A 25,730-nucleotide genomic window follows, 5' to 3' on the forward strand; every position below is an offset into this window, starting at 1 on the left:
AGTGCAGTGAAAATCCTATTTCTCAGGAACTGGAGTAGATGCCATTGGGTGGTGTATTGTGAACAGGAACAGTTGCCATTCTACCAGTCGAGGCTGATGGCTCCAATGTCACTGGGGCGGTGGGTCCACTCCTGGTTTCAGTCAGAACTCCAAAGGAGCTATCCAAGGTGTGGAAGCACCTTGGAAAGTTCCTTCAGAGTTCTGACTGAAACCCGGAGCGGATTCACGGCCCCACTGACATTGGAGCCACTAGCCTCCACTGCATTCTAGGTTTTCCAGAGGGCTTTCAGTGGTACCATCAGGGCAGGGCTTTGGGGAGAAGATTGAGGCCCTACTGAGTAGAATAAGCTGCAGAGGCCCCAAACCCTGGCTTAACACATGCTGAAGTAAGTGAAATAATACACATTACCATCCAAAGGCCATGGACTCCAGAGTCTGAAATGACATAACTGCACCACTGAAGGGCATTATCAGAAGCATGTGTTACCAGTCCCTGTTCACTAGAACAATCTACAGCAGCCTGCCCCAACCTGGCAATCATAGCTGGCTGGAGGATTCTGGGAGTTGTAGTCCAACACATATGGAAGGCACCAGGGTAGGGAAGGCTGCCCTACAGGCATCCTGCTGAAGGCAATGGCAAAAGTTCCCATCGGTAGGACTATCCATGTTGGACCAGAGAGAGACCCAATGAATCCAGCATTGACCAATTCTGGGCCAGCCACAAGGCCGATACAGAAACAAAATTCAAAGGGATCTTGATAGACTGGAGCAATGGGCAGAAAACAACAGAATGACATTTAATAGGGATAAATGCCAAGTTCTGCACCTAGGAAAAAAACCCAAAGGCACAGTTACAAGATGCGGGATACATGGCTCAACGGCACTGCAAGCGAGAAGGATCTTGGAATTGTTGTAGATCACAAGCTGAATAGGAGCCAACAATGTGATGTGGCTGCAAAAAAGGCAAATGCTATTTCAGGCTGCATTCATAGAAGCATAGCTTCCAAATCCCAGGAAGTACTAGTCCCCCTCTACACAGCACTGGTTAGGCCTCATCTGGAGTACTGTGTCCACTTCTGGGCACCACATTTTAAGAAGGATGCAGACAAACTGGAGAGGGTTCAGAGGAGGGCAACGAAGATGATCAGGGGACTGGAAACAAAGCCCTATGAAGTGGGACTGAAAGAACTGGGTATGTTTAGCCTTGAGAAGACTGAGGGGAGATATGATAGTGCTCTTCAAGTACTCGAAAGGTTGTCACAGAGAGGAAGGCCAGGATCTCTTCTCCACCATCCCAGAATGCAGGACACGGAATAATGGGCTCCAGTTACAGGAAGCCAGATTCCGGCTGAACATCAGGAAACACTTCCTGTCTGTTGGGAGCAATACAACAACGGAACCAATTACCTGGGGAGGTGGTGGGCTCTCCCACACTGGAGGCATTCAATATGAGGCTGGACAGCCATCTGTCAGGGATGCTCTGACTTGGATTCCTGCACTGAGCAGGGGGTTGGACTCGATGGCCTTGTAGGCCCCTTCCAGCCCTACTATTCTATGATTCTACGAAGGTGATATTCAGGATTTTGCATTGCACGCATATTTTTGAGATGGTGACGACTCAGGGGGGCAGCCTTAAATCAGTTCATAACACTGTAAGGCTGCAATCCTATATAGCAAGGATGTAGGAGAAAGTCCTACTGTCCTGAACAGAGGGCCCATTTCTGAGCAGGCACGCATAGGATTGCGCCGCAAATGGCTCGAAGCGCGCAATCGACCCCGAAACGCAAAGCGCCGAACGCGAGCGGCTCTGTGCAAATACGCGCGCCCGCGAATCGCTGCGGTTCGCTTGGCGGGGGGGGGCGCGTCTGCGGAGGCCAGCGCGGGTGCGCTTCTGCCGAGAAGCCTAGGCTGTGCGAACCAGCCCTGAGGGAGCGGGACGCGAGCGCAGAGACCCTCCCAGCCCGAGCTTCGCGGGCTGCGCAAGCCGGCTTTCCTTTCCCCCTCCCGCTCTCCAACTGGCCTTCCCCTCACGCTCACGCTTCCTCCCAAGCCCGGCCCCCTCGTGCGCCTTGACGAACAGCCGCCTTCCCCCAGTCATCGTCTCAGCATCCTCCCAGACCCTTCCCTGGGCCCGCCTCTTTCCCCCCTCCCTTTCCCCCCCTCTTTGTATCACACATCCGGGTGTCTCCCACTGCTGCGGCTCCTCTCTTCTTTTTTGTGTGGTGGTGATTTACACACACACACACACACACACACGCTCCCCGACCTCACTCTCCCCCACCCCCAGTTGCAGGAGGAGGGGGGGTGAGTGTGCGCGCCCGCGCGCGCCTGTCTGTACATGGCCATTGCAGCCCCAGCCTCCCCACGGGCTTGGAGTGGCGCGCGCGCGCGCGCCCCGCCAGCCCTCTCCCCGAGCACCAAAGCCAACGAGCGATGCCTCAGAGCGGCCCTTGTTACCCGCCAATCCTCAGCACCGTTCCTGGCGCCTCCAGCAGCGGCGGCTCTCTTTCTCTCACTCTCGTCCTCGTCAGCCGCACCGCCGCCACCCGCTCCGTGCCCGCCTCCGCTCCTCGCTCGGCGTTGCCTGCTCTGGATGCTCGCGCGGTTCACATCGCAAAGTTTCCTTCTCTGTTGCTGCTGCTGCCGCCCCGCCGCCGCCGCCGCCGCCGCCGCCTCCTCCTTTCCTCTGAAGGAGGTTGCTGGACTTTGTATGTGCGCGCGCGCGCGATTTTATTTATTTATTATTATTTTTTTTACAAAAAATAATAATTCTGTGAGGGGTTGCATGTGTGTTTTTTTATGTCGCGCCTCGTCCCCGTCTTCGTGGTTTTCTTCTCGCTCCCCCTGCTGCTCCTGCTGCTGAAGAAAAGGCAGAAGGAGGCTGTTTTGGGGAGGGGGTTGCGTGGTGGGGGCTTCCGCGCCTCTCTCTCCTTAGTGGCACACAGTAGCCCCGGCGAGGAAACTGTTGGTCGGCTTTATTTTTTGAAGGGAGGAGAACTGCAACCCTGCGCTCCGGAACCGGACAGTAGCAGATCCACCTGTCTTGAGGATTTAAAAATAAAACCAATAATAAGTACTATTATCTCTCCCTTGGACTTGGAGACGTTGTTGGAAACTGTGAAGGATTTAATCTCCGATTTTTAAAAGTATTATTATTATTATTGTTATTATCATTATTGAAAAGGAGCCTATTTTTTAAGTATATTTTTTAAATTTTCGCCTTCCTCTCTTCAATATCCCTTTCATCCCCCCCCCCCTTACTGAGGGGGAGTAAACAAGAGCCACGAGGAGCAAAAGGAATATGAGGGTTTCGTGGTTCACTTTCGCCTTCCTTTGGGGGACTTTCTGTACACGTAAGTAACGAAAAAGTTTGTGATGATCACCTCATCCCCCCCCTATTTTTAAAAAAGTCTTACAATCATCCTGGTCCTACAAGGAATTAAATACCTCTTTGAATAGAAAAGGTATTGAAAAAAAATATTTGAAATACCCAAACTGGGGAAACATGAAGACTTTTGTTTTTAAAGGGGGAAGAACAAAACACAAAACTTTGTATTTTGGTGGCTGCTGGTGGCAATCGTGGCTTTTTGTATTTTCGCCTCTCCTCCCTTCCTTCCGCCGCGTGTTTTAATTGCGAATCAAGAAGGTTGGGGGCTTTGATTCCATTTGATAAGATCAGAACGGTGGTTTTGGGTCGGTGTTGGGCTGCTGTGCTGGGTGCCCGGGGACGTCGGTTTAGAAACAAAGATCTTCGTTGACATCAGTTGGAAAAGAGGCATTTGGGGCGGACAGTAAAAACGTGTGGAGTTTTCCCCTTCGCTTCTCTTCTGCCATGTGTTTTCACCCTCGCTAAAGATAACCATCTTTACCCAGGGAGAAAAAACACAGAGACGTGGAATTCGAGGCCTTGGATTTCTACCGGTCGCTCTCCGAAATGTTATGTTTTCCCTTTGTTTTTAAACATGAACCCTTGAAAGCCCCCCCCCCATTAGTTTTCCTCTTGTTCTGGAAGTTTCCTTGGAATAGATTTTGCACACAACTTTTTAAAAGAAGGTACTTTGAATTGGTGTACTTGGTGTGAAACGGTAACGGTCTTGAAAGACTTCGCTTAAATCCACCGCCTTTTCCTCATCTATCGCTGTATAAAAAGGCTATGATTCCATAAGGTTTTGTGGGGTGACTTTCTACAAGATAGTTTATTATCATTATCATCATTGTTATTATTATTCTGATTGTGTGACTTAGCCTTTGGAGAATTGAGCTGAACACTGCTTTAAAACCAGTTCCCAAACATCAGGGGTTAAGTTACTGGGATTTATTTATTTATTTATTTATTTATTTGAAGGAGGGAGGGAAAGATGGTTCTTTCCTTTGTGAACCTTTAAACTTTCGCCCTAGTCTGGTAGTGTGTGTGTGTGTTTTTAAGCCTTACTACGATGTCACGATGGAAGTTACAAATGTAAACAACCGGGTGAAGAAGTCGGAAGACGTTTGGCGAGGCCCTGCTACAAAGTGACTTTCCCAGAGGAATTTATTTCATTGTACTGCATTTGCATGCGGCTGTAGGCTTTTTAAATTTCTCTCGCGTTTGTTCGGCTTCAGCTTCATTTACATTCGTGCCAGCCTGAACGGTGTCTGGGTTTTTAATTTTTTTGTTTCCCCATTGGAGGACGGGGTGGGTGGGAGAGCGCGGTCTAAATGAGGGAGCGGGGGATGTGTATTGTACAACCGTGCAATGGATGTTTCGCAGCCCAGGGCTGGAACTTTTGTGCCAGACCCTTTCTCTTGTTATGGAAATGTTTTCTTATTGTGCCATCACATTGATCCACTGTAAATCTGCTTTTCTCCTCTCGCCCCCACTCCACCCCCCCCCACCTTTGAGCAGGAGGAGGAGGTGACGGTGGGTTTGGAGGTGGGAAAGAAGGGGGGGTTGCGCCCTTTCTTTTCTTTCTCTCGATCTGCTAGCCAGAGCCATTGCTGGGAGGCGAGCATTGTGTCGAAGGGGCTGCCTGCATGCTTTTGTTGTTCACGGCTTCCTCCACCTCCTTGTTTTGATGACTTTAGGAGATGGGGGAGGGGTCTGGGGAGGGAGGGAGAAATCTCGTCCTTTGGGGGATTGGAGAAACGTGGACGGCGTTTGCCGCTCGCGTAGACGAAAACGCGGCGCGCACACAGCCCACAGCCCACAACACACGCACACACATCTCGTGGCCACGGAATAATAATAACGGGCGCTGACGTAAGTGCCCGGACCCATAGCATGGCGTGGAGGGATTGATTTGTATCTTTTAAAAACAGCAGTACCAATACATTACCACACTAGGACGCCTTTTCAGTCCTGCCAGGGGAAAGGAAAGGGGTGATCTTTGTATTTTCATAGCGCGCCTGGCAATAGCTGTGCTCCCCCGCACCCCGACTTGTTTTCCTTCAAACCTCCTTTCTATCGCCTCCCCACCAGCAAGAACACAGAAAATATTTCTAGCTGGGCGTGTGTTGTATAATAAATCAGAGTCGTAGCAGAGACTGCTGGTTTTCAACCGGGTGGGGTGGGATGGGGTGGGGGCCCTGCAACTGTGGCCCCCTTTTTTACATGTTGCATGTATCTTAAGATGAAGGGAACACAAGTACCTCCATTCTTAAATATTATTTGGGGCTGTGTTCGAATTACGTATAGGGGGTGAAAGATGCCCCTTTACCATGGTATACGTTTTCCATTGGAACCATCCTATCCACTGTAACTGTTCCTTGCTTCCAGACAAGGTTTCCCTGTCTTTGTGGGTTTGTTTTGGAATGTGTTTCAAAATCTTGGGGAGGGGTTAAATCCAGCAAAGTGGCAGCAGTGGCTGCTGCTTAGCTGCTGTTTCTTTGTTCAGGGTACCCATTATATATTCACTGTCACTGCCTTCTCTCCTTTTTTTCTGTTGTAAACAATGCTATTTTCTATTTTTGTTAAGTCCTGGGATTTCCCCCCATCTTCAATCAAGCTGAAGGTGGAAAGGAAGGATGTCTGCTTTTTAAAAAACAAAAACAAAAAAAACAACTTGAAATATGGTAGTGATCAAAGCTGCCAAGTATTTGTCTAACTGATTGTGAATTTGCATAGAGATCTTTGTCTCCAGTGCGTGAAGGGTTCGTGAGTGATCCTATTTCCATGGCAGTGCTCTGTACCATCTAGAGATTACTGGAAGGAGAAGGATAGCTTGGGACAATAATGTTAGGTGCGTGCGTGTGCTTCCAGTAATGCAATTCAGTGTGTGTATAATCATAAACTGTTCTACTTGCTTGCAGCAGGATTTGTATAACGGGGCTAAATTTAGCCCATTTCTCCCCCCCCCCCCCGTATGATTTTTTTAAAGCTTTTAGCCTATGTGCTTACTCACTCACACATAAAAGGTTCTGTCTCTTCTGTTGTTGTTGCTGTTCAAATCATAACCCGCTTTTGAAAAAAATTGAATGTGGAATAGTACACACATTTGTATCCATATTGGAATCATATTAAAAGTTGCCTTTTAGAAAACACTTGGCAGTTTGCTTGCAGTGACATGCTTATATTGGCTTTTTGGAAATCTAATTTGAAGGGGGGAAAGGAAAACACACGCATGTCATGTGAATTGTGAGACTCCTCCCAGGGTGAACAATCACACTGTAGAGCAAGCAGAGGTGTACATCTGCTTTTATGAATGGCCTTGGCTGTCTTTTTGTTTGTGTTAGTTGTGTTTTTGTTTTGTAGCATGCCCTTCTTGTAGCTGTCTAGAAATGCTCAGTTAGAAAAACGTAACTGAAGTTTTAAGGTATATTGACTGGAAGGCATAGCTCTTCTGTGCAGGTCAGAAGGTTGCATGCGGGGTGGAGTTTTCAGATCATGAGAAAGAGTAGGCTATTTAAAAATAGCTTGACCACAGTTGTGTGATTTCTAGTAATACCTTGGCTAACAGTAGTGTAAGAAAAAACAAGACTGACTTTTCTTTAAAAACAAAACCAAACCCTAAAACACTGTTGTGTACTTTAGTTTTTTGGGGGGAGCATTTGAAAATTTGTTGATGAAAACATTATGTTCATTTCTTGTGTTTTGTTTGCATATTTTCCTGCAGAACACAATGTTCTGAAATTGTGTTAATCTACTCCTCTCTACCCCCACCCCCAAAGATAATATGGATTGTAGGAAAATGAATTCTGTTGTAAAAGCACATCTTGGTGAAGTATTGCAGAACTTGCGCTCTCTCTCTCTCTCCATATATATATATATATATATATATATATATAATATTAGCACTTCACTAAACAGTAATGAATTGAATTCCAAACAGAGAAGTCATCCCTTTTCCCAGAGCCCTGCATTTATCCTCTTGTGGTTGAGAAAAGAAATGAGACCAGCTTCATTAGCTTGCTAATTAAACACAATGAAGTGCTGTGCCAAGGTTAATGGTGCTGGTCTTTAAAAACACAAAACTCTTGAACTAGTGGCCAGGATCCTATTAACAAAAATCTATTGTTAGATATAGATTATGTCACTCTAAATATCAGGACTCTTGACTGGTTGTAGTGCTTACATTAAAGGGAGTCTATGTGTGCATATCATTAAGGTGACAATCCTAAATACATTTGCTAGGGAGTAAGAAGCCCCATTGAATATGAAGTGAGCAAATATGCTTAGGATCATGCTGTAACTTATATTTAAATCATGTTCTTTAGCTAATCTTCAGGACATGTAGCAGCTGTATTGATGGCCACCTACTGAGACGGCAATTAGCTATGATAGTTAAATAGAAACTCCATGTACAATAACAGTATATCTCTACTACTAGGTGCTCAAGAGAAACAACAGAGAATAGCAAGCACTCTCCTGCCCTGCTTGAGAACTTCCAAAGACATGGGTGTAGTTGACTACTGTTGGAAACAGAAAATGTTGGGTTGATCTAAGAGTTCTTATGTTAGGATTTCTCTACTTCATTCATCTTTATATTTTTTTGAGATATGCCACTACCACTCACAGTTTTCAGGAACTTGAAGGTGGGGGAAAAATGAAATTAGTACAGTGTATCAAGGGCAGAGTTCCACATAAGCACATCCAGGTATCTATAATGACGATACATTAAAGACAAACACATTTATTTTTGAATAAGTGTTTGTGAACTGGAGCCCACATTGAGTAAAGCTCCTTTGGAATCGAGAATTCTATGGACTCTTTCAGTATTTCTCTTAAATGAAGAACTAAAGTATGGCAGATATTTAAGTGAAGGAGGTTGTGACACTTATATGAAAGTCCTGGGGCTTTTTTCTTTATAGTGCATCCATTAAAATGCTGAAATAAAGCTTATTTAAAAAATGCCTTCCCTCCACCCCAAAATTTGCTTAAGCATCTGTCACCTAAGCTAAGGCAGATGGGAGTTACAGTCCAAGAACAACTGAAAGGGCACAAGTTGCCCAACCCTGACTTATAAACAAGATGTGAGTTTGGGACAAACGTGTTGGAGAATGCATGTATGGTGTACATTTGAGTGCCAGGGAGTTGGTATTGGTAATGACGGATTGAGAAAATAAACATTTGCCAGTATAACATGTGGAATTCAGGCCCAGTCTAGACAAATGGCTCATCATGTGCTAAAACTGTTCTTGGACTGTACCACTTCAACTGCCATTGCATGTTTGAATGCTTCTTTGATTGGCAGAGGGGAGGTGGCAGGGAAAAAAGACTGCTACATGTAGAAAACTAGTATTTCAGGAAGAAGGCTAGGTTGGGATTCTTCCCCTGACTTCTGTTTTTCTATGCACATGGGCTTTCTAATACACTTGGGCTGTATTAAAGGGCTGGTTCTGGCACAGTGCTCCATGGTTATGAGATTGCAAATGGACCACAGGGTTGTTTCCTCTCTCCAGCAGCCTCTCCTTCCTCTGGTGTAAATCACACTTGCAGATTTAACCTTGGTTCCCATCTTAAGTAAGAGTGGAAGGTTACCAAAATTTGGTTAAGACAGAACCTGGAACTTATGTCCACCACAGCCTGAACTGTGGTTTCTCATAGGGGAATGATGGGGAAGGAGAGAAGCAGCCCGTCTCATGGCCTGCTCAATGCATTACATTTGTGGAGTCTGTGCAGATGTAGGTCTTGGGAAACCCACACTGGAAATCCTGAAATTAGTAAAAGGCTGGACTTGTGGGGCTTGATGACATTTGTTTAAACAAAACCTTTGATCTTGCAGCATATTTATCTTCACAAACCACTTCTCTGAGAATTGTATAATAATTTACACATTGACAAAGAGACTGCTGTTGATTTGTATGTGTGTTTTCTAAAAAAAAACCCTCTTTGTGAAGTGGATTTTCTTTGGGGGAGCTTCAAAGTCTATACTTGTATTGGTCAGCTGCAAAGAGCAGCATGGGCATGAGAGAGTAATTTTTGGAGTTGTTACAGTCTGTCTGTTCCAGTAGTTTATTTCCCTCTCTATCTGTAAAGCAAAATATTATGGAGAAAGTTGGGGAAAAGATGGGGGGAAATGTAATTGCTTTTAAAAGGTTTTTATTTTCTTTTATCTTTCCCCTGACCTTTGTCTGATGTTGCAACCTGATACTTCTTTCACGATCCAGTCTGATTTTTCTGAATTAAATAGTTCATGAAATATTGAACGAGGTTCATTTTTGTCTTTTAAAAATGTGTTTTAAAAAAAGCATTATAAAAATGTTTTTTAATTCCATGGCTGAACATCTGTACATGCCTGCCTTATGCCAAGTGAGACCATCAGTCCACCTACCCCAGTTCTGTCTGTGGAGACTAAGAGAAGCTCTCCAAGATTGTAGTCTAGAGATCTTTCTTTCCAAGACCTGCTTTTTGAGATTCATTTTAGCTAGATGTGCCAGGGATTTCAGTTGGGACCTTTTGTATACTTCTCCACTGTGGAGCTCTTGGCCCTACCAATGTTGTTTGTGGTTCTCAACATAAGGTGAGGAGGCATGGGCAGCCACATTGATTATACTCCCACCCAGGGGTGTTGTTAGGGAAGGGCTCACCTGGGCACAGGCCTCGGATCTTTTGAGCTGTCCTAATTGCCTTTTTAAAAAACATTTTCCCATTGATTTGCATTGGAAAACAAAAACGGCCATAACTTTTTTAGTTTGTAAGATATGTACATGAAATTTGGAGGCTTGGTAGCCCCCAAGGAGCTGATTGAGTATGCCAAATTTCAGGCTGTTAGATCCAGTGACTTTTGTGCTAGTCACAGGTAAAGCTTGCTTTTTTCAAGAAAATGTGTCAAAGCAAAGAGCTATATATATTTTTTGTGCTTCCACATACGTGCATGGAATTTGGGGACCAGGCAGCCCATATAGAGATGACTGAGCCTGCCAAAGATCAGACAGTTACGTGTAGTGGCTTTTGTGCTAGGCACAGGTAAAATTTGCTTTTTCCAAGAAAATGTGTCAAAGTAAAGAGCTGTAATTTTTTTGTGCTTCCACATAAATTCATGGAATTTTGGGACCTAGCAAGCTCTATAGAGCTGACTGAACCAACCAAATTTCAGACAGTTAGGTCTAGTGGCTTTTGTGCTAGCCACGTGTAAAGTTTCCTTTTCTCAAAGTCTAAAACAAAAAGTAAAAATTGTCAAGTCACCCAGGGGATTAGAGATCCTAATCAGAAGGTGTTTAAGGTGACCATTAGGAGGTCACTATCCCTAATCTCTGGTGTAGGATTTTTTTGAGGTGCAAAAACCCCTCTCCCCTTACTTTTCTTTTCTGCTCTTACATACCCACTGTTGGGAGCTTGCCTACAATGAAATTTTGAAGAGGGAGAAGGAAGGAAAGAAAGAGCTCCATGTAAAATACTGGTATTTCACACAGCATCTGATTTTATTGCCCTGAACTGGAACCTTTGGCTTCTGCAGAAGTTTAGTAGCTGCAGTACAGCAAAGGAGCCAGTCAGCCTCCACCAACTTCTTTCTCCCTCTCCACTTTAATTTCTCCTAAATAGCTGTAGGACTCAAATAATCCTAAAGGGAGGGTTAAGACTATGTGGCGTCATGACCGAGAAATTGCTGGGGATTTTAAATAGGTTCTACAGTTTTAAAAAAGCTAGAAAAAGCCCTCAGACACCTCACCTCATAAAATTCATTTAAGTACGTACAATCCTTGCAAGCCCTGCACAGCCTCCTAAATTCCTCTGAAGTGCTACCTCTCTGAAAGGAGCCACTTGGCTTAGGGAATTCTCTCTGCTCCCCACCCTGCACATTTCCAGTCACCATTCTTCTTTTCTTCTTCCCTCCCCTCCCCTGTCCTGTTCTTTCTTTCTTCCTTTATCTTCTTTATTCCACCCAGAGCATATCTTGGGGAATTCTTAAAGAGAATTCTCTTCGGTGGACAAGATGAATTCTGAACTGTATTTGACTTTATACAAACAGACAAGAGGGTTGGTTTTTCTCCTTCTCCTCACTCACGCAGTGGCCAACCCACAAGCAGGACATGAGTGCAATAGCACCTTCCCACCTTCTGCTAACATTGGTGAAATATAAATAAATTCTAGTAATTCTAAATTTGCATGCATGTATATCCTTCAGAAACTTTGCAGGTTTCTTGCCTGGGGGACACCTGTAATGACCTGTGCATTTTCATACAAATTTATCCAAAAACTATTGGGGAAGGGGTGAAGGGAAGGGAAAGCAAATCACTCCCTCCCCCAAATTGGAGAACTCCCCTTCCACATGAAGTGCTGTACCTATCCTTCTGAAACTTTGCTGGTTTCTTACTTAGGGACAACTGTAGGCTGTCTGTAATTTTCAGAACAATGGTCCACAAGGAACATAGGGAGATAAGTATGTCTTCTTTTGGAGACCTCAAAATGTCAAGGCCACTCTTGCACAAAAACCCTTGTGGCTATCATTCTGAAATTTGGCAGACATGATCTCCTCTGATGGGACAATGAATCCTGAAATGTTTATCCAATTTTTCCAAGGAATAAAAAATGTTATTGACAGTTCCCTTTAAAAGACAATCAAAATATAAACTCTGCAGCTATCTTTCTGACATTGGGCAGGTGTATCCCCTTCTAGGGGGCTACTATGCCTGAAATTATCATCCAGTTCTGACCAAGAGAAAAAATTAAGAGGTTTTTTTTTTTTAATTTCCCGTAGTAGTCAACAGGAATCATAAAGGCTCATTTTTCCAAACCTTGACTCAGGTTTGGTGCTGAGCTGAAGTGGTTCGACTACAAATTGGCCCGAGCAGAAGCGGGATGTTTTCTAAAATGCTGAATCAGGTTCTGAGTTGAAGTGGGGGGTGGGGTGGTCAGTGCACACTTCTTATGTATGTATGTAATCTTTACACACACACACATATATTAGTTGTGCGCTTAAACTTGTGTGTGTGTGTGTGTATATGCAAATTTGTGTTATGGGCCTGTGCCCCAGGTCTTTTAAGAACCTAGCAATGCACCTGCTCCCACCTAATCTTTGTGTGTGTTGACTGAACAAGGAAAATCCACACATTTCTTGTGTTTGTATTCCCTTGCTGTCTTGGTTGACAATCCCCTATTTTCACAAGCTTCCCCTACCCCAGTCCCCTTGCACCACAAATAGGTGGGGGTGATAAATGGCCTTGGGAAATGATCTGGTACAGGTGTTGGTTGTTAGACATAACAAGCTCAGTAGGTAACAGTTGGAAGTAACAAGCTTGGTAGTTAGTAACAAAGGGCACAATCCTCTACAACATCCAGCATTCCCGAGCTACTATGGCTAGTTGGGGAATGGTGGAAGTTATAGGACATTTTTCTGTCTGAACATGCATAGGATTGCACCTTAAGTCTGTAATAGTTTTTAAGGGTGCTAACCCAGCTTGTTACCTTTCTGCTGTATGGAGCTTATATAGGGCACTTTACCTGTTGCTTTAATTCTTCTTTCTTACTTCTGAAATATAGTGTGATGGGGTTATGTCCCTCTCTAGCTTTTAGCTGTCCCAGAACTGTTTATTATGCTGCTTCAGACAACAATAGTATATGATCATGTGCATTGCAAGGCTATTTAAGATATTCCCAATTACCAGTTGCACAAGCTCCACCTTTTTGTGTCCATGTGTATGACGTTGGCTCTCTGGTGACAAATGACAAGAAGAGAAGAGATTATTGGAAACATATGCAGTATGTGTTCCTGCATGGCAAATGCTAGGAGTGAATACTATAATAACATCCAGATTTGTTATAAACCATAATCCTATATAATAACTGCTCATGCAGTAAGAGTTAAAGGCTCAGTGTGGTTGAAACCCTGATCCATTTAGGTCAGACTCTTAGAATATGTGAATGAACACACACATATATATATATATTTGAATTAGTGGGAAATCTGTTATGTGGTTTGTGTCTTGTTTCCACAAGATAGTGGATCTGGTCAGGTGGTATGAACTCAGTCTGAGTCATGGGCTGCAGTCCTATACACATGTACGTGCAAGTAAGTCCCATTGAATTCAGTGGGATTTACTGCTGAGTAGGCAAGCGTAGGATTGCACTGTTAGGCTCACATGTAGTCACATATTCCTTTCCTGAGATCTCCCTGAACCTTCTGTTTTGTCTCTTAAATCCGATGTACAAATGAATGCAGACTTCAGTGGAGTCAGATTTTACTTCCCAGTGTTCATTTCTACTCTGAATCTGCCTGCTCTCCCTAACTGTCCTTGGATGTGTATCAAGCAGGAGGTGGCTGCCCAAGTATAAAACTTGTCTTGTGGTTGCATCCATGTTTTTGTGCTCTTGTTTCTAATTCTTTGTAGAACTGTTTTTGTTGTTGATGCCGTTTTGTTCCAGTTTCTTTGGATTGCCCTACGTATTAACATGGCATGTAGCAGAGGGCCAGAACAGGTGTGAAGCTGCCTTATTCTGAGTCAGAGTAAAAGTCCATCTAGCACAGCTTACCTTGACTGACAGCAGCTTATCAAGGACTTGGACAGAGGGTCTTTCTCAGCTGTGGAGATATCAGGGGCTGAACCAAGCACCAATCCATGCAGAGCATGTGTTCTGCCACTGACGTGATGCTACCAAGTCCTTGTCTCAAGCACAGATATTATTTATTAATGGAATTCCTTCTAACATTTGGAAATGGGAGTAATAAGGGAAGAACGTATTTTTGTGCCTCTGTGCAAGGTAACATTTGGTTGTTGCGTGGCGTAACAATAGTAACATGCTCTCGTGCTGTGGGTGAGAATTTATTTGCTAGCTAGAGAATAACATATGAAGTTGCCTTGCACTGAGGCAGGCCATTAGTCCATCTAGGCCACTCTTGTCTGCTCTAGCTAGCAGAAGCTCTCTAAAGATTTCCCCAGCCTTGGTATCTGGACTCCTATAACTGGAGGTGTTGAGGGTTGAACCTGGGGGGAGCGTCTGCATGTAGAGCATGTATTCTGTCATACTGTACAGTTGCCTATACTGAACTCTGAAAACTTCCTTGGCGTCTTTCAGTGGTATAGTGGTCTGGAGCCAGGGCTTGCAAGGACACAGCTCTGGCACTTTTTGATTAGCAGTGACGCTGACCCCTGCTAATCTGCCACCCCCCTCAGAATTCCCTGTTCCATCTGAGTTTAGTTGCAACCAATACAGTAGCTGGGGTGGGGGTGGGGAGTGAATTAATTGTACCAGCAACAATATATTGTTCCCTGCTGTAATGCAAAGTATTTTGGGGTGGTTTGGTTTTGAATGAGCAATTAAGACCCATTAACTTTACAAATGTTCTGCTCCTGGTGGAGATAAAACTGCTAGAACTGGTTTGGTGATATGGATCAGCACAACTGTCTGCATTTTTGGACTCTCCTTGGGGTTGGAGCTATAGGGAGCATTACGATGAACGTCTGCACTTCAGAAGTTACCACTGCACTGGTGTCTTTTCACTGATCCAGTCTGTTTTTAATGCTTTCTTTAAAAGGAACAGAGGCTCTCAATTTTTGGTTCATCACATAAACCTATGTAAATGATAGCTCTTAAAATATAAGTGTGTGTGTGTATGTTTGTAACTTATTCCCAGAGCTCAGTATGGGTTTTGCAACATCATAAACTTGCTGTGTATATGGATTTTTAAGGAATAATAAATATCTTGTAATTAATGCTCAGTGGGGCGCAGTGGGATGGGAGAAGGAGTATTGGCAATCTTCTGGTGATAGGATCTTCAACTTTGTATCCCTCCGTCTGCTGTGTTTGCTGCTGCTGATATCATTTTGATAACTAGGGCAGTGAAGCCTTGAATGGATGATGCCAAGGCACTTCTCGAATAAGGAAACTAAATGCAGGATTATTAAAGTTGCAAAGATGCCACGGTGTTGGTGTCAGAACAGGTTGCCACCTCAGGACCTTTTGTAATCTAATATGCAAGCATTTGCTATATCTGTGTTTTGTGCCTCTTTTATTCTTCTCTTTTTTTGGTGAGGGAGAGTAAAATACTGGCCTTACCAGGGTGGTTGTAAAAACTGCTGAGATAAAAGCATGAGCACTTGTTGGGAAGCGCTAAGCTGCAACTTTTGAATACTGCCACCAAAATTCAAAGATTCAGGCAGAGAATATGGTAAATATGTTAGTAAGTGTGATCGGGGAGCGAAATTCTTCAGTATTTCAAGACATGGTGACCTTTTCAAGTAAACAGCCAAGGAATACTGGAGCTGGTGTTGCTCTTGGTGTCAAAGAAGGCACAGAGTCCAATAAATTGTTTTGAGGAAAAACAAAAAAACTCTTTCACAGAATCACTATAGGCAGAAATCCTAGGCCTCAAAAGTCAAATAGTACTAGGGACATATTTATCTATTAAATTTATGTCACTTCTTTCCTCTTGAGGAACTCAAGGGAGCATAGATGGTTAAGAACATAGGAAGCTGCTTTCTGCTGAGTCAGACAGTGCAGGGGCCCTTCCACTGAGCTACACCCCTCCTCCTTTTCATTTTCACAATAACCCAGGCTAAATTTGTTGGTTTTAGCGCTCTGTTGCAGCTACAGAGCGCCATTTTGTTCGTAAAAAGAAGAGGTTTTTAAAAAATTGGTTCACAGCAGGGGCACACAGCAGGGTGGTAGGGGTCGCATCTGGTTCATGGGCCACATGTTGGCATAAGCAAAACAGGTAGCTATGTTTTGCCTTTCCCAAATCTGCTTAAAGGGTGATGGGAATGAACCCGTATCCAGTCACACCACATTTTAAAGAACAGAGGAACAATTGTTTCCTCAATTCATTAAGGGAAGATATTATTATTAATTTCATTTCTGTACTGCCCAATAGCCAAAGCTGTTTGGGCGGTTCACAACAATTCACACAAATTACAAATCACAACATTATACAACATTCTACACACATTACGTGATAACAAAACATCATCTAAATTTTAATGTACAAATTTTAAAAACAATTTGAACAGCTAAAAACAATTTCAATAATAGACCTAATCAAGACAGCTAATATAAATGCCCCATCATATGTCATTAAATGCCTGGGAGTAGAGGGCAGTCTTAACCTGGCACTGAAAAGATGACAGTGTTGGTGCCAGGTGGGCCTCAGTAGAGAGCTCATTTGGGAGGCCACCACTGAAAAGGCCCTCTCGCTGCCATCTTCCGAGCCTCCCTTGGAAGAGGCACTCGGAGGAATGCCCCAGATGTTGATCGTAGTGTCTGTGTAGGTTCAGGTTGGGAGAGAGATATCACAGAACGTTCTTTTTCTGGTGAGCAGCATCTCTTCTGCCGATGTCACTTCCCCTTCCTCTGGTAAATGACTCCATTGATGCCTTAGTTTGTTTCCCCTTTCGTTGTCAGCAGGAAGGGTAGGCAAAGACAAGGGCCTACAAGTGATTCGGTAATTCTGGCAAAGGGTGGGTCCTGTGACATTTGTTTATTTTGAATATTTGTTTCATGCAATTGAACCACAAGGGTTCTCGGAGCAAAAAAGTGCTCTCTGTCTCTCTATAAAAGAACAATAAAATCATATCAAAGCATAAGAGCAACATAAAATCAAATTTAATACAAAGCTAGGAAAAAAAACAGGTCTAAAAGGCATGGGCAAATAAAAAGTTCTTGGAATTAAAAAACACCAGTGAAGGCACCAGGTGAATTTCCCTAGGGATGACGTTTCATAGATGGGACATCACCACTTGAAAGTCCCTGTTTCAGGTCACTACCTGCCTTACCTCTGAAGGTGGAGGGGCCTGCAGAAACGCTTCAGAGAAAATTCCTAGTGTCCAGGCAAGTTTGTTTCAGATGCGCACACATTAGGGGCACGTGTGTTTGATGGCAAAAAAAGGACCTACCTCTTGTACAGGGCTGAGCAGAAAGTAGATCTGAATCTACTGGTAGATCTCTGGGTGATTTGGAGTTAATCAGCAAGGATTCCCAACTCCCATTTATTTAACAATAGCAGCAACAAAATGACTCTCCACCTTCCCTAAATTGAACTGCAGAAGTACAGGAAGTAGAATTTTGTGTGGAATATCTGTGAGTTCCCTTCAGGTCTGGTATTCAAATCACCTGGGTAGCTCCTGCACACCTGAAGTCTGCCTACCAGTGCTCTAGTCCCCCCCCCCCGTGGCCAAGCGTCATTTCATGTATTATGCAGGCAGTAACAAACTCAGGTTTGTCACTGAGTGTATCTTTAACAGGGATCCACAATGGCATGCGTGTTGTCGAACACCTGTTCTTCACATTCACACATTACATTTTTAGTGTGATGATTTAGGTGAGCAACAGAATGTTATAATGATGGTGGTGGAAATGAAGACAATACCTAGAAGGGACAGTTAGGTGGGCAGGAAAGCAAAGGGGATTAGAAGTTACATAGGTCCTGTTCAGATGTGCATGGGCAAGAGTGGTTAGGGTAACTACGGGGGGGGGGGGATACTGAAACCATGATGTGCGCCCCCATCACAGGACCTGGACTCGCGCAGCGCCGAGTGGTTCCCATAACCACCCCATCCATTGCTACTGTGACCATCCTATCACCACTGCTAGCACTGGTGATCCCAGCGGCCCTCGTGCCGCAAAAACGTGTACGCCGGCTGCTCCATCTGTTGTTATGTGACAGTGACCATACAGAAAGTCTGCGCCAGCTAGAGAGTTACTGGAAGTGCGGGACACTCTAGGCTACTATCTATGGTCGCATGCTAGAAACCCCTAGGAGCCCATTCTAACCACTGGAGAACCTGCCACATGTAACGGTAAGGCACCTCGGGGGCCCTTAACCCTGCTGCAGGGGGGTGGTTACCTGAGGTTTGGGGCTGCATTAATAGAAGCATAGCTTCCATATCCCGGGAAGTACTAGTTCCTCTCTACTCAGCACTGGTTAGGCCTCATCCTGAGTACCATGTCCAGTTCTGGGCACCACATTTTAAGAAGGATGCAGACAAAGTGGAAAAGGTTCAGAGGAGGGCAGTGAAGATGATCAGGGGACTGGAAACAAGGCCCTATGAGGAGAGATCGAAAGAACTGGGCATGTTTAGCCTTGAGAAGAGAAGACTGACGGGAGATATGATAGCGCTCTTCAAATACTTGAAAGGTTGTCAGCGAGAGGAAGGCCAGGATCTCTTCTCAATCATCCCAGAGTGCAGGACACGGAATAATGGGCTCAAGTTACAGGAAGCCAGATTCTGGCTGAACATCAGGAAAAACGTCCTGACTGTTAGAGCAATACAACAATGGAACCACCTACCTAGGGAGGTGGCGGGCTCTCCCACACTGGAGGTATTCAAGACGAGGCTGGACAGCCATCTGTCAGGGATGCTCTGACTTGGATTCCTGCACTGAGCAGGGGGTTGGACCCGATGGCCTTGTAGGCCCCTTCCAACCCTACTATTCTATGATTCTACAAGGTGGTTCCGGAACCGCGATTAGCAGGTTTTTCTCCCCACACATGACACACTAAGCCACCGTACTTAGCGCAAATTCCCTAACCATCATGGCTTCGCATTATTTGCCACCTGTTAGTATTGCTGATAATCTCCAGTATGCTGATATGGTATGAAGATGTAACTGAAAATTCAGTGTACATCTAAAAAATGTTGCATGAAGGGGCCTTGAGGTACAGGCATAATAAAAAATGGGAAGATTTGAGAAAGAGTCCTTTCATGCATCTAACTTTAGGGCTTCTACCTGTCCTTTCTCTTATTTCTCTTATCTCCCTTTATGCTCCATCTTCCTAGACACCATGTACCCAGAGGTATGAGCTGGCATAGCCCTGGGTAGAGTCAGAAAAATCCCAGTTGCCTGGCTGCCCAAGAGTTTAAAATAATGCTATAGTTTCCCAAGAATTTCAGATAGTCTTCCAGCTGTGCCTGTGTTACCTACTTGCCCCCCTTCTCTGGAATAAAACAAGATGAAAACCCCAGCTGACTATTAACATCCATCAGATCAGTTTGTTGTTTCTAAATAGTTCTGTGCAGAGAAGCTGAAGGGGTTAAGAACTCAAATTTTTGCTGTATCCCCAGACTGAGGAATTAAGTTGTTCGGGTTACTTTTTTTTTTTTTAAAGCAAAAGTATATCAAATTGCAGTTAATTGAAGGCACTGGACAGCCTTTTTCTTTAGGAAAATCTGAGCATGGTGTGGATTTGCTGTGTCTCACAGACAACAGTTAAAGTCAACAACAACAACATTCTGGCTTTGGGGTGGTTGTGGTAGAATGGGGGCAGGGTAGGTAGGTATGTCTCTGTTTCCAAACCATGAATACTTGCAGCCGAGACAACACACGTTCTCAAATCAGTACACCAGTATTTTTGATCACTCACACATCTGTTTGGCAGCATTTGGCAATTCTTGAAACTTCCCCAAAACATCTTGCGGCTAGTGGGTAATAAGCACAATCTACTATAATATCTAAAATGTCTCACCCCCTTTTGACATTTTCTTTTTTGGTTAAAAGTAATAATCCAGAAATACAAGCCAGATGGTTGAAGGAGGCTCCTATGTAATTTAAAGCTGCAGCCCTGTTTATTTTATTTATTTTATTTAAATACCACATTTCTTCTATCATGGAACTCAACAGTTCCCACAGGGTCACCCATCCAACACATCTTAGCTTCAGAAGGTGGCCAAAGTCATGTGTCCTCAGACCATGCCCTGGGACCTGAGTACATTTTCCTGGCAGTAAGTCTCATTGGACTCAGTGGAACTTACTTCTGAACAGACATGCATAAGATTGCATTGTAACAGCACTATCCTATGTATGTCTAATCAGACATAAGTCCCACTGAGTTCAGTAGGGCTTACTCTGTGTGTATAGGATTGTAAGCGTGCATAGGATTGCAGCCCGAGTCACTTACATTTCTTAGCCACTGTACTATATTAATTCACATAAATCTTGCATCATGGAAATTGTTCAGACACTTTTTGCTCATGTCTGGCACACATAACCAGACCTTGGGTGAAAAATATCAATAGAACTGGAGTCAGCACAGAATGGTATATAGCCACCTTCTTTGCCATAGTAATGTGGTGAGGACAGCCTTTGCTAATCTGGCACCCTCATATGTGTTGGACTACAACTTCCACCATACCCAGTCAGTAATGTTAATGGTAGTGGACTGGATGAGGGCAAAAAAATTGAAGCTTAATCCAGACAAGACAGAGGCTCTCCTGGTTAATTGAAAGGCAGATCAGGCAATAGGAATTCCACCTGTGCTTGCTGAAGTTACACTCCTACTGAAGACTCAGGCTCGTGGTTTGGGTGCACTCTTGGATTCACCCTTGAGCCTGGATTCCCTGGTTTTGGCAGTAGCCAAGAGTGCATTTGCACAGCTGAGGCTTGTGTGCTAATGGCACCCATTTCTAGAATTGTCTGATCTGGCCATAGTCATGTATGCCTTAGTTATATCCTATTTGGACTACTGAAACATGTGTGACTGCTTCTGAAAACTGTTCAGAAACTTCAGCTGGTCCAGAATGCTGTGGCCAGACTGTTGACCCCGGCTGGTTATAGGGAGCATTTGACATCCTTGTTGCAACAACTCACTGGCTACCAGTCTGTTTCTGGGCAGAATTCAAAGCGCTGATTATGACCTATGTCACTTGTGACCAGGCTATGTGAAAGACCGCACTCTCCCATATGAGTCTGCCTGTGTTCTAAGATTTTCAGGGGAGGCCCTTCTCTCAGCGTTGCCAGCTTCAGAGGCGTGTTTGATGCTGATGCGAGAGAGGGCTTTCTCGGTGCATGCTCTCAGGTTATGGTTATGGAACTCCCTGCCAAGGGGGGCTAGGTTGGCCCTTTTTCTGTTGTCCTTCTGGACAGATAAAAGGAAGTACTTCACACAGCGCATAGTTAAACTATGGAATTCGCTATCACAAGATGTAGTGATGGCCTCCAATTTGGATGGCTTTAAAATGGAGTTAGGCAGATTTGTGGAGGATAAGGCTATCAATGACTACTAGTCATGATGGCTATATGCTACCTCCAGTATCAGAGGCAGTTTGCCTATGTACGCCAGTTGCTGGGGAACATGGGCAGTAGGGTGCTATTGCACTCATGTCCTGCTTGTGGGTTTCCTGTGGGCAGCCGGTTGACCACTGTGTGAACAGAATACTGGGCTAGATGGACTCTTGGTCTGATCCAGCATGGCTGCTCTTAGGCTTTTATCTTATTAATGATATGGCAGGGGCAACTTTGGAAAGAAACTACTTGTGCAGCTAGTCTATTAATGTGTGCAATGTAACATCAGAGCAACTACTCACCAAATAAAGATCCCTCCTTCTCTTTTGGACAAAAAACCCAAGTAATTTTCCACCTCATAGAGGCTGAGATTTCATATGTCGCGCTGTTCATGCAAGTAGAGGATTCAGATGAACAGTGGGAATTGTGGAGCTGGGTATGACCAGCTCTTAGCTACTGGATTGAACCAACTCTTAGGGTGCAATCCTATGCATGTTTAGACAGAAAAAAAGGCCTACAACTCACAGCATACCCCAGCATTCCCATGTATGCTGGGAATTGTAGGCCTTTTTTCTGTCTAAACTTGTATAGGATTGTGCCTTTAGTTACTCACTACTGAGCTTAGGTATACCAGTTGATGGAGAACCCAAGTGGGAAAATGCTATTGTACTCATGTCCTACTTGTGGGCTTCCCAAAGGCATGTTGTTGGCCACTGTGAACAGAATGCTGGATCCGATAGGACTTTTGTCTGATTCAGTTTGACTCTTATGTCTGCACAATCCTATCTACATCCATTCAGAAGTAAGTTCCTTTGTGTTTAATGGGGCTTACTTCCATGTAAGTGTGCAAAGGACTGCAGTCCTCATGTGTTCGGTCATCTGTGCTTTCTGATGGGTAATGTACAAGGATGTGTCACCAAACCATGATCAAACCTGAATGAATTGATGATGAAAGGTAAACTCAGGGGAGTGTTTATACAAATTTCTTAAAAAGGTAATCCTTCATTTTATTTGCAGATAGCTTCCTACATTATTGAAGTGTAAAACTCTTCAAAGCTAGTGTCTGACAAACCAAAGTTAGCTAAAAATAGCTCTTCTAAATATGAAAGCTAGTTGAAAACTCTGAGCTACACTAGAGTCGTTTTACAGTTATTGTTGATAGAATTTCAGAGTTCCAAGATTGGAACGTGAATGACTTTCTGTTAGAACTAACAGCTGTTCTTTGCCCATTGGGATCTACTGTTTGCCTACCCAGCTCTTAATAATTAAACAAAAGCGTTATTTCATAGCAACTCCTGTTGAGGATTGTACTCCATTTATTTTCTGTCTAGCAGCCTGATGTTAAACACACTGATTTGGAAGGAAGACCCAATTAATTCAGGCTGCAATCCCATGCACACTTACCTGGGGGTAATTCTCATTGAATTCAATGGGGCTTACTTTTGAGTAGACACATGAAGGATTGCAATGTTGGTGGATCTTACTTCCTAGTGAGTATACATAGGGCTGTAGCCCAAACCTCTTACCTGGATTTTTATCTAGATTTTTAATAATTTAATAGTTACCTAGCTTCAGGTCTGCTTTGAGCCCACAGAAAAGGTTCTAGACTCTATAACCTTTTCTTCGGGCTCAGAACAGGGTTGTTTGGGTTTTCCAGGCTTTGTCATATTATACTAATTAAGGGCGCAATACTATGCAAGTTTAGACAGAAAAAAGTCCTTCAGCTCCCAGCATTCCCCAGCCAGCATAGCCCTAAGAGTGCAATCCTAAACAAACTTAACTTGGGAGTAAGTCCCATTGAACTCAATGGGACGAATTTCGGATATCTGGAAGGTCCCAGGTTGCCTACTCCTACTCTGTGCAATTGTGGGGACTGATGTGAGAAGCTATCCTAAATGTTGCAGCCATGGCAATGACAATTGCCATCAAGTCTAGGCCAGGGTTGTGGACAGATGTATCCAAATCTAGACATAGATCTGGTTTGCATGTAATGCCAATTCATGGGTTGTTTAACCCCTGAATTGGCGGAACTGCGCTGGAGTGAATGAGCACACTGCATCCTGTGCGCTCACCACTTCTGCTTTGCATCAGCTTTCTCAAACAACCCAGAAACATCCCATTCATGGGTGGTTTGATGCAACATCCAAACTAGGAACTCTGGGTTGTTAATCAACAAACAACCCAGAGTTTTAATCCAAAAACAAACCACGGGAGTGGAGCATTCTCTGTTATATGAACACAGAGAAATGCCTTCAAACACAAACAAAATCAAGACTGGCAAAATTGTGAAAAATGCTAGAAAGAGACCAGGTACACCAAGGAACTGGGAACAGCTTGGAACTTGTGTGTTTGAGTGGCAATCATGTGTGAAGAAATCTTTCCATATACCTTCAAAACATGGGACAGATTTGCATAACTCTTCCCACGCTGTAAAAAAAAAAAAGAAAGAAAAAAAAAGTGGAAACCTCCAAAATTTTGTGTTTTGTGATCCACCTTTCAGTACATCATCACAGGTGTGGATTTTTACAGTGCTTTACATAACAGGACCCTAGTCTGTGATTGTAAATGCTCAGAATAAAATGTAACAACTCCTACTCCCTGTGTATCCAGATTCTGTTGTCCTCGCTTTTGCCTGTCTCTGGTGGCAGTGAAGAGTGCAGATGCAAAACATTTGTTTCAAAATGCCTTATCTCAAATATGTTCTCTGCTCAGACTTCAAACCTAGATAGAGGAATGTTTTTTTAAAGGAGAAAGAAACCATTTATTTCAGCCCTCAAATTCCTGCAAGCTTTAGAAACACTGTCAGGGTGATTGCCGCCTTCTCAGTCTTTACATGGAGGAGATACTCAGGTAAGGTGTGGGGGGGAATCCTTTGCTCTGATGGAGTGTCACTCTTAGATTCCGCCCCCTCCTCCGTAAGTGACAAGCATCTCTCAAGTAATCATCTGAGTGGTGTAAAATTTGGCTGCTATGTGTTTAAATTCCTGCTGCCTGCTAGCTGTCTATGCTGAAGTCATGTGAAATTGGGATCTAACAGCTTTGTTCGTCTGTACTGCTCCTCCACCCCAATTACACCCCACTGCCATTTTGTACTACACACAGGACATGTACTATGCTACATAAACTTATTGCTCTCTCTCTACTAGCTTTAAAGGGCTACTGTCTGTCTGTTTCTGTCTCTGTCTCTCATAGTCAGAGACATAGAGAGAGAGCGTTTGCATGCCCTACAGAGCTGGACTGGCGCAGTATTAAGTGAGCAGTGAACGGGGGTCCTTGAGTCTTTTCTCCAGAACTTCAGACTAGCAGGGGAAGTGTTCTCTTTCCTTCTCTACTCATTAGCCCTTTAGCTACTTGGAATCCCAGAAGGTTCCTGCCTCTGCTCTCTTTCTGTAGCTACCTGGGTGGCCACACCCCTAAGCTCTGTCCCTAAAATAGACTGCATAAAATGTGCATACTTGCTGTTGTCACACACAGTTACTCTAGTCTCATTAAAGGCTGAAATTACACATTGAACTCTCACCAGGAGGTTTTGGGCAGCTGTGCTCTGCATGGCATTGACATCAGCTTGCCTTTGCCAGGTGTCCTCCCTTTACTTTGCCATTTTATAAATGCCACATGTGCAGCTGCTATAGTACTGTCAACATAGTGGAGCGCTATAGAGACTGCACATCCATGCTATGGGAAAGAGGCAAATAATGACTCTCCTTGCCTCCTTGAATCACTCAATGAGGCCTGATTCACCTATGCAAACAGAAGCTTGCCACATGGTTCTGGCAGTTTTTCACTGTACTGCTGCCAGCTGCAAACAAAAACTGGTTGCAGTGGCATAGGGAGAACTGTTGGCACTGCACCGAGGGCTGATTCTCTTGGACAGTCTACACAGAGCAGGTTCTACGTAGTTGCATTAGAAGAGGTTGTCACTTGATTGCTTTAGGATGTGAATCAGGCTGAAAAAATGATACTAAATGGCATACAGTGACAGTCAAATTTCATCCCCCCCCCAAAAAAAGTAAATAGGCTTGTGTACACATATAAGGCAGCGCATCAAACAGTTTGATTGTTCAGGGTATCTAATCTTTTATTTATTTATTTATTTATTTTGAAAAGCCTAGTGATGTTGAAATCATAGCTACGCTGAACTGTGTGCAGACAAGGCATACGGAGATATGTTCCAGATACAGATTACCGATTTCAATGTCGCAGGCAAAGATTGGAGTTCACTAACAAAGATGACCTTTGATATTATATGCTTCAGCTCTGCAACCAGCTGAAGAAATATTCTGTTCCTTGCTAACACAAGGTTTTCATAGGCTGAACCCTGCCTTTAAGCACACCATGCCAAATGCTTTATGGCTTTCTATAGGTGTGTGTGTGTGTGTGT

At 44.0% G+C, this 25,730-nt stretch overlaps 1 protein-coding gene across 1 annotated transcript in view; it reads left to right on the top strand.

The window, feature by feature from the left end:
* Positions 1-2,334: 2,334 nt before the first annotated feature.
* Positions 2,335-25,730, top strand: part of ACVR2B (activin A receptor type 2B) — a 165,648-nt gene continuing 142,252 nt past the window's right edge. The window contains exon 1 of the mRNA XM_084859391.1: positions 2,335-3,353. Coding sequence (XP_084715517.1) covers positions 3,302-3,353 — 52 coding nt within the window. The 5' untranslated portion in view covers positions 2,335-3,301. The remainder of the gene's footprint in view (positions 3,354-25,730) is intronic.

Source organism: Heloderma suspectum, chromosome 5, assembly GCF_057233095.1.
Source record: "Heloderma suspectum isolate Gila_16-S chromosome 5, 16-S_ref, whole genome shotgun sequence".
Classification (NCBI taxonomy): domain Eukaryota; kingdom Metazoa; phylum Chordata; class Lepidosauria; order Squamata; family Helodermatidae; genus Heloderma; species Heloderma suspectum.